This window comes from Odocoileus virginianus, chromosome 23 (genome assembly GCF_023699985.2).
Source record: "Odocoileus virginianus isolate 20LAN1187 ecotype Illinois chromosome 23, Ovbor_1.2, whole genome shotgun sequence".
Lineage (NCBI taxonomy): Eukaryota > Metazoa > Chordata > Mammalia > Artiodactyla > Cervidae > Odocoileus > Odocoileus virginianus.
Genome location: NC_069696.1, coordinates 16990777 through 17000130, shown reverse-complemented (window position 1 = coordinate 17000130; position 9354 = coordinate 16990777). Strand labels below are relative to the sequence as shown.

The following is a 9354-nucleotide window of genomic DNA, read 5'->3' as shown; positions in this document are numbered from 1 at the left end:
TCAGTCCCCGGGTGACTGAAAGTAATAGCAGTTGTCAAATATGGCCCACTTATTCAGCTTCCCATGTTCACCCTTAACGCCACATTTAAAATTTACAAAATGCCCTGATTCCATCTAGGAAAAGACAGTTTCCATCACTATATTAGATGTCTGTTTTGCATTACCTATAACCTCAAGATTCTAGTGATTATGATCCTAGTAATGTTGAATGTGGTTATAACCAAGCTTCACCTAATGGTTAAGGCTTTCATTGTATATACTACATATTGGGTTTTAAAATTTTCCTCACTAACAACTAAAGTTGATGAACACAAATTGTGGAGAGGTTAGACAGGAGAAATTTGCACAACGATAAGTCCTTATTTGCATGCTAGCAAATCAGAATTCATATTTTACTTCAACATTAGTTAAGAAGTAATCCCTCCCATTGCAAGGCCACACAGAGTATGAATAGAGTCAACTTGAAATATTAGGAAATAGCAATGTTTTTCATTCAGACAGCAATGAGCTCTTCCAATATTATTTCCTGATGCTTTCCTGCTTGATATTCATCAAAGAATTTATAAGAAACAGGAGCTTCACTGCACATCCAAATCAGGTGCACAAAGAATTTAAGGTCAGAATATTGAAGGAATCACAACAGTGACATTAGACTTGGATTTTTTTTAGACATGATAAAGTTTATATCAAACATTGTTTCCGTTCTATTAACGACAGAATTTGTTCTGGGAAATTTTGCCAATGGCCTCATAGCACTGGTGAACTGCAATGACTGGATCAAGAGACCGAAGATCTCCTTAGCTGATGGGATTCTCACTGCTCTGGCATTCTGCAGAATTGTTATGCTCTGGGCAATGTTAATAAATTGGTATGTAATTGTGTATAATCCAACTCTATATAATTCAAAAGTAAAAATTATTGTTCATGTTGCCTGGACAGTAAGCAACCACTTTAGTAACTGGCTTGCTACTAGCCTCAGTATATTTTATTTGTTGAAGATAGCCAATTTCTCCAGCCTAATTTTTCTTCACCTGAAGTGGAGAGTTAAAAGTGTAGTTCTCATGATGATGTTGGGGACTTCATTGTTCTTGTTTTCTCAAGTTGCATTGTTAAGCATAGATGAGGCTCTCCAGACAAATGAATATGAAGGAAATACCACTCAGAAGACCAAACTAAGGGACATTTTACATCTTTTAAATGTGAGTCTGTTCACGCTAACAAACTTCACACCCTTCACTATGTCTCTGACATCTTTTCTGCTGCTAATCTTCTCCCTGTGTAAACATCTCAGGAAGATGCAGCTCAGTGGTAAAGGATCCCAAGATCCCAGCACCAAGGTCCACATAAAAGTCATGCAAACTGTCATCTCCTTTCTTTTCCTGTTTGCTATTTACATCCTGGCTCTAATATTATCAGTTTGGAATTCTAATGAGCTGCAGAAAGAACCGGTCCGAATGCTTTATGATGTTCTTTTAATCATGTATCCTTCAATTCACTCATGTATCTTGATCTGGGGAAACAGGAAATTAACCCAAGCCTTTCTGTCATTTCTGTGGCAGCCAAGATGCTGGCTGAAGGAAAGGAAATAGGTGGAAACATATGTCTTTTAGCATAAAATTAAGGGATGAAATCTATAATGTTTTATACCTTCTATTGCTGTTTTAAGTATGTATATAAGTGAGTAATGTCTAAAGCTTTACTTAGAAAAGTTCTTGCTTATAGTTTCCTTTGTTGTGCAAAAGCTTTTAAGTTTCATTAGGTCCCATTTGTTTATTTTTGCTTTTATTTCTGAAATTCTGGGATGTGGGTCATAGAGGATCCTGCTGTGATTTATGTCGGAGAGTGTTTTGCCTATGTTCTCCTCTAGGAGTTTGATAGTTTCTGGTCTTACATTTAGATCTTTAATCCATTTTGAGTTTATTTTTGTGTATGGTGTTAGAAAGTGTTCTAGTTTCATTCTTTTACAGGTGGTTGACCAGTTTTCCCAGCACCACTTGTTAAAGAGGTTATCTTTTTTCCATTGTATATCCTTGCCTCCTTTGTCGAAGATAAGGTGACCATAGGTTCGTGGACTTATCTCTGGGCTTTCTATTCTGTTCCATTGATCTATATTTCTGTCTTTGTGCCAGTACCATACTGTCTTGATGACTGTGGCTTTGTAGTAGAGTCTGAAGTCAGGCAGATTGATTCCTCCAGTTCCATTCTTCTTTCTCAGGATTACTTTGGCTATTCGAGGTTTTTTGTATTTCCATACAAATTGTGAAATTATTTGTTCTAGTTCTGTGAAAAATACTGTTGGTAGTTTGATAGGGATTGCATTGAATCTATAGATTACTTTGGGTAGTATAGCCATTTTGACAATATTGATTCTTCCAATCCATGAACATGGTATATTTCTCCATCTATTTGTGTCCTCTTTGATTTCTTTCATCAGTGTTTTATAGTTTTCTATGTATAGGTCTTTTGTTTCTTTAGGTAGATATACTCCTAAGTATTTTATTCTTTTTGTTGCAATGGTGAATGGTATTGTTTCCTTAATTTCTCTTTCTGTTTTCTCATTGTTAGTGTATAGGAATGCAAGAGATTTCTGTGTGTTAATTTTATATCCTGAGAAAATAATAGCAAATGAAGCAACAGACAAAGGATTAATCTCAAAAATATACAAGCAACTCCTCCAGCTCAACTCCAGAAAAATAAATGACCCAATCAAAAAATGGGCCAAAGAACTCAACAGACATTTCTCCAAGGAAGACATACGGATGGCTAACAAACACATGAAAAGATGCTCAACATCACTCATTATCAGAGAAATGCAAATCAAAACCACAATGAGGTACCATTATACGCCAGTCAGGATGGCTGCTATCCAAAAGTCTACAAGCAATAAATGCTGGAGAGGGTGTGGAGAAAAGGGAACCCTCTTACACTGTTGGTGGGAATGCAAATTAGTACAGCCACTATGGAAAACAGTGTGGAGATTTCTTAAAAAGCTGGAAATAGAACTGCCATATGACCCAGCAATCCCACTTCTGGGCATACACACCAAGGAAACCAGATCTGAAAGAGCCACATGCACCCCAATGTTCATCGCAGCACTGTTTATAATAGCCAGGACATGGAAGCAACCCAGATGCCCATCAGCAGACGAATGGATGAGGAAGCTGTGGTACATATACACCATGGAATATTACTCAGCCATTAAAAAGAATTCATTTGAATCACTTCTAATGAGATGGATGAAACTGGAGCCCATTATACAGAGCGAAGTAAGCCAGAAAGATAAGGACCATTACAGTATACTAACACATATATATGGACTTTAGAAAGATGGTAACGATAACTCTATATGCAAAACAGAAAAAGAGACTCAGATGTAAGGAACAGACTTGTGGACTCTGGGAGAAGGCAAGGGTGGGATGTTTCAGGAGAACAGCATTGAAACATGTGTATTATCTAGGGTGAAACGGATAACCAGCTCAGGTTGGGTACATGAGACAAGTGCTCGGGCCTGGTGCACTGGGAAGACCCAGAGGGATCGGGTGGAGAGGGAGGTGGGAGGGGGGACTGGGATGGGGAATACATGTAAATCCATGGCTAATTCATATCAATGTATAACAAAAACTACTGTAATGATGTAAAGTAATTAGCCTCCAACTAATAAAAATTAAAAAAAAAAAAAAAAAAAGAAAACAATTGTATTTTCTTCAACTTTTTTAAGCTTTATCAATCATTAAAAATTCTTGCTCAACAAAAAAAAAAAAAAAAAAAAAAAAAAAAAGAAAAGTTCTTTACCTAAGCTTCTTAAAAAAGTGTGTATGCATGTGTTTATGAAAGATATAAGACCGATAAGATTACCATACCATTAACCAATATATTCCAGATAAGCAATCTAATTTTACAAATATTATGTGAAAGGCCTCAGGATTATATAGCTATGCATATTTCACTTACATAGTCTATACTACCACTTTTCTGCTGAAAAAATTATGTATATTTATGAATTTTATAGAACTGACAACTTATCTCAAGAAATCATGACTATTTTTCGCTCTAATTGGTACCACAGTGTTTACATTTTTCTGTTTGAGCCTCCAATCATTTGGAATGTAATGACCTTCAATTCTGAATCAACATGAAGATGTATATTTGAGATAGATTTTTATCCATCATGATCACTTATTTCATGGTTATTGAAGAATAATTAGCAATATTCTTACATAAATATGCTCACAATAAAATTCAAGAATAACAATCATATTCAGATAAATTTTACATATGTGTACAATCAATTCTATGGAGGAATATTGGATTTATGAACTTCCCTAGTGTCTCAGACAGTAAAGAATTTGCCTGACACATGGGAGATCCAGGTTCAATTCCTGGTCAGGAAGATCCCTTGGAGAAGTGAATGGCAACCTACTCTAGTATTCTTGCTTGGAGAATTCCATGGACAGGGGCCTGATGGACTATGGTCCATAGAGTTGCAAAGAGAGTTGGAAGACAAGCAACTAGCACTTTTACAAAAACTTAGAAAAAAATCAAGTTCTGTTATATGGATGAAGAAGAAATTATTAATCATGACTTGTTTTCAGTGCTGCTATATTTCCACATGAAGTTATGAAAATAACTTTTTAGACTTTTTAACTAAGAAGATATGTGTTGAAGCTGACATCTGATATAAAATTATTCATATTTCCCCTAAACCATCTTGAGGCTTCCTCTGAAATGCAAGCCTCTTATCCATTTTGCTGCCTAAAATTTCCTTTTAGTCTTGAGGCAAGAAGACTTGGATCTTCCCTATCTTAAAAACACATTCAATATAAGAATAGTAAAAAATTATGCTACATGAATCAGTGGCTTTTCTGCATGTGTTAAAGTGGTATCTATGATGTCTATATAATAATTATAGGTAATGTCTTCAAAACCTGTTTTATGACAATCTTAGGGAAAATGATGAAATAGAAAATGTGTTGATGTCGTATTGATAGCAATTTTCACTACAGAAAAGAATCATATAAACTTGTTTGACAACTGTATTTACATGTCTATATTAATTCTTAGTTATTAAATTGTAACATCATTATTTGCCTTAAGGTAAATAATTTCCACATCTGACTTATTCATTGCTTTTAACTATCTTTCTGTCCCAGGGCAATGTAAACCCTACAGTGTGTGGATCATGTTTATCCTGCTTCCTGCTCCATTCCTGGATATATAAGTCAGTCTATAGAAGAGTTCCTTCAAATGATATTCTAGTCATTAAATGGATGGATAACCTATGAGGGCTGGAAACCAATGAAAATGAAACTCATCACATACTCTGCATAAACTTTCCTAATTTTGTTTCCTCACCATTCAATTGCTTCTACACAAGTCTACACAGTCTCAATTCCAATTTCTGCATTAGACTGGGTAGGCAAATTGCCCCAAATAAGCTCCTAAGCATCACATGACTCCAACACAATGCACATTTAATATTTCTCTCTTAAGAGTAGTGATATGTCAGAGCAGCCTTCTCTAGGCAGTTATCCATGAATCAGGCTAATCAGAAGTTCGCCATCCTTAACATGCTGCTTCCAAGAATGCTAGGAGTTATCTCTCTTTCAAGAGAGCTGGAAGAAAAAGGCATGGGGAAAACTGTGCCTGGGTATATTTAGAGCGGATGGGCCTAAAATTGTGCTCATAATTTTAACTTACATAGCATTGCTCAGATTTTGATCACATTGCCACAACCATCTGTAATGAAAGCTGGGAATGTGGTCACCTCTAGCCCAGAAATAAGAGAACATGGAATTGAGGACATGGAAGTAGGAGGGCACTTAGTCACATTCCAAGGAAAATAGCAACAAGTTACTGTGAAAGGAAGCAAGTGTCTCTATTCAGAGCTTTTTCATGTCATTTTGATAATACTAATATGTCCTTACATCAGACTTGAGTTCTTTTTTTCTTTCTTCTATTTCTTCCTAAATTTCAAAAGAGTCAAGTTTACACTACTTGTTCATTTCTTCATAAAATCATAATTGATTCTGCACTGCAGCACTTGTATCCTCCTCATGTACATTGCAGTCTATTTTGCTTATAATTTCTGACTTAGCTTCTACAGTATCCTGTACTAATATAATTAGTACTACATATATTTATGAATATATTTGTCCTTGTACCTGCGTGCCCAATTTGAAAAATAAATAACTTTCTTATTCCTATAAATCATACTGATTCTACAAAATTCTTGAGAGTTAGAAGGATCTTATTGATGAGTGAGAAATATAAACTGAATCAATATATTTTTTCTAGAAATTCCTATTCAAAATTTAATATATTTGCATTCAAATATATGATTTGGGGAAGGTGAAAGTACAAATTAGTGGAAACCAGTCTCTCTCATATTTGCATGTTGACATACCTGACCTTATTCTTTTAGTCATTAGCAGAAATGAGAGACTGCAGCTGGTGTCAAGGATAAGCAGACACTGTTAGCGTTTATTCTGAAAATTATATAGCAACTGACTGTAAGTCATAAGAAAGGTATTCATGAGGCTTTGTTACCTGTTGATAGAACTGTTTGGCGTAGCACTGGAGTTAACAATATAAAAAGAATAAACTACTGTTTTGTGAAGACCTGTGCATCTAAATCACATAGCAGAACTTTGGCTTTACTTCCTGGAATTATGAAGAAAATACTAAAGAAAACATAAGTGGATGTCAGTCTACAACTGTTTAGCTATAAAGTTTTCAGTGACACATAACGTTAGAAATATTCTTATACAAATGTCATTTGGAACAAGGGTCTTCTTTCTAGCTGTGTCAACAGGAGAATTCATCTTAGGAGTACTGGGAAATGGGTTCATTGGACTGGTAAACTGCATCGAGTGGGTCAAGAATGGAAAAGTCTCATCAGCTGATTTCATCCTTACCTGCTTGGCTGTGGCCAGAATCATTCAGCTGTGGGTAACACTTTTGGATTCATTTGTAGTAGGATTAGCGCCACATCTGTATGCCACTGGTAAACTAGTAAAAGTAGTTATTCTTCTTTGGGCTCTAACGAATCACTTAACTACATGGTTTGCCACCTGCCTAAGCATATTCTACTTCTTTAAGATAGCCAATTTCTCTCACTTCTTTTTCATGTGGCTGAAATGGAGAATGAACCGAGTGCTTCTTGTGCTTTTCCTGGCATCTTTCTTCTTATTATCTTTTGACCTCTTAATGCAGGATGCTCTTGGTGAACTGTGGATGAACACCTTTAGAGAACCTGAAAGGAATATGACTTTGCATTTAGATGCAAGTAAAATTTTCTATCTTAAAAGCCTTATTCTTCTCAGCTTGACATATGTTATCCCTTTTCTTCTCTCCTTGGCCTCTTTGCTGCTTTTATTTCTTTCCTTGGTGAGACACACCAAGAATTTCCAAGTCAACCTGAACCACTCGAGAGACTTCAACACAGAGGCCCATAAAAGGGCCATGAAAATGGTGACAACATTTCTCCTCCTCTTCATCATTTACTTTATTTCCACTCTAATTGGAAATTGGATCTTCCTTAAGCTACAGTGGTATGAGGTCATGATGTTTGTCATGGTGGTTCCAACTCTCTTTCCATCGGGCCACTCATTTGTTATAATTTTGGGAAACAGCAAGCTAAGGCAGATTGCCTTCAGACTACTGTGGGGTCTTAAATTCTATAAAAACTAATCAAAACCTTTAGCTTAATAGACATTAAAAAACCTTTCTGTATTCTATGTGGAAATACCTTAATAGAAGACTTTGTATGTTCATTCTTAATTCCCAGTTTTTCTTTTATTAATCCTTTTAAGTTGTTATTAAATTGCACTGGTTTCCCTTACAACATGCTGTTACCTAATCATATTTTCTCAAAGTCATCTGAAAAAATGTTCAATTAAGGAAAATGCCTCTGCTGTAACATTTGCTCTTAACAAAGGATTATTTGGAACCTAAAGAAGAAAGTTTATAAAACTGTACAATGTAATATTAATAAGCATATATGTTCAACACAATTACATATGAATAAATCTAAATGAAATCACAGTCATAGAAAGAGAAAAGAGTAATGCAATTTTCAAGCTAAAGGTAAATTTAAAATTAGAATAGTAAAATGTTTTGTAAAATTTAGAGTGTAATAAGGATAATAAATGTTTATATAAATATAAAAGTATAAATATTAGTCTGATGTTACTAATTTTGGAAAGGATCTGAAACAATTGAAATTTTCATACACCATTCACAGAATTACACATTTGTAAACTAACTTTATGCAACAGTGTGATGTTAAGTAGTTAGGGTGAACATGCTAAACCTAAGACAGTAATTCCAGTCTTATTTTTATACACAAGGAAATCTTTGATATATATGCACCAAAAATGTGCATGTTACTCTTTTTCTTAGCTGAAATTGAGAAGTTTCGTTAACAGTCCATCAGTGATAAAATGAATAATTATATTGTGGCATACTGATACAGATATACTGTGGCAACTGATACAACAATGAAAAGAAACAAATTAGATCCATAACATTTTTTAGTTCTTTGTTAGAGAAGAAAAGACATAGATGTAGAGAAGCAAATTTGTAAAGCATAGTACATATTTTGTGTAATGCTTGAATATATTTGTGTTTATGTATTGCCGCTTTTACTACTATAATAAAATAATCCAGATTCATTCATAAGCGGGAACACAAATAAGCAGATGGGAGAATTTTGCTTGCTAATGGTGCTATTAAATATGAAAGAAGTATACAGACTGTATTATCAAGTAGAGTATATTGACATATCTGTATGAAACTGCAATAAAAGTAAAGTGTTGTTTTGTTTGCCATAAATTTAGAGTAAGAAGAGAAAAAATAACAAGTAAATCACTTTAAATATGTTAGTTTTAATGTTCTTGATGAAGTCATAAGTGCAAGTATTCTTTCAAATTAGCCCTGGTGCTGAGAATGATGTAAGTATCCTAAGACCATAGAGAAGATTGGCAGTGTTTTCTGACACTTAGAAAACTAGATGAATACATATCTATCAGTTAGAGTTCTCCCATTTAGTTGCTGTCATCATTATATTTAATGATTTATATTTGAAAAATTTCATAATAAGTTAAAAAATGTCTAAATAATTTTCTAAAGATCACTGTAGATAACGAAAATAGTGAAGTTCAACTCAAGTTGAATACATTAGAAATTGAGTAGTCTTTAGTTTGTGTATTGCCTGAGCAAATTATTGATAGATAATCTCAAAATTACAGAGTTAAGGCCCCAAACCTTTCTAACATTAGAGGTAGTGAATAAAGACTACTGAAAAATAAAAGCCATGGAATAGAACGATGTCTCTGTGATGATGTATTATATGTT

The 9354-nt window shown here is 34.5% G+C and overlaps 2 protein-coding genes across 2 annotated transcripts; both read left to right on the top strand.

Annotated features, from left to right (window-relative positions):
• The first annotated feature begins 671 nt into the window (after window positions 1-671).
• LOC110146535 (taste receptor type 2 member 31-like) lies at window positions 672-1589 on the top strand. Its single transcript, XM_020907440.2, has one exon. The coding sequence runs from the start codon at window positions 672-674 to the stop codon at window positions 1587-1589; it is 918 nt and encodes a 305-aa protein (XP_020763099.2).
• Window positions 1590-6768: 5179 nt separating this feature from the next.
• On the top strand, window positions 6769-7689 carry LOC110146540 (taste receptor type 2 member 42-like). The gene has a single exon (XM_020907444.2). The coding sequence runs from the start codon at window positions 6769-6771 to the stop codon at window positions 7687-7689; it is 921 nt and encodes a 306-aa protein (XP_020763103.2).
• The last annotated feature ends 1665 nt before the right edge of the window (window positions 7690-9354 follow it).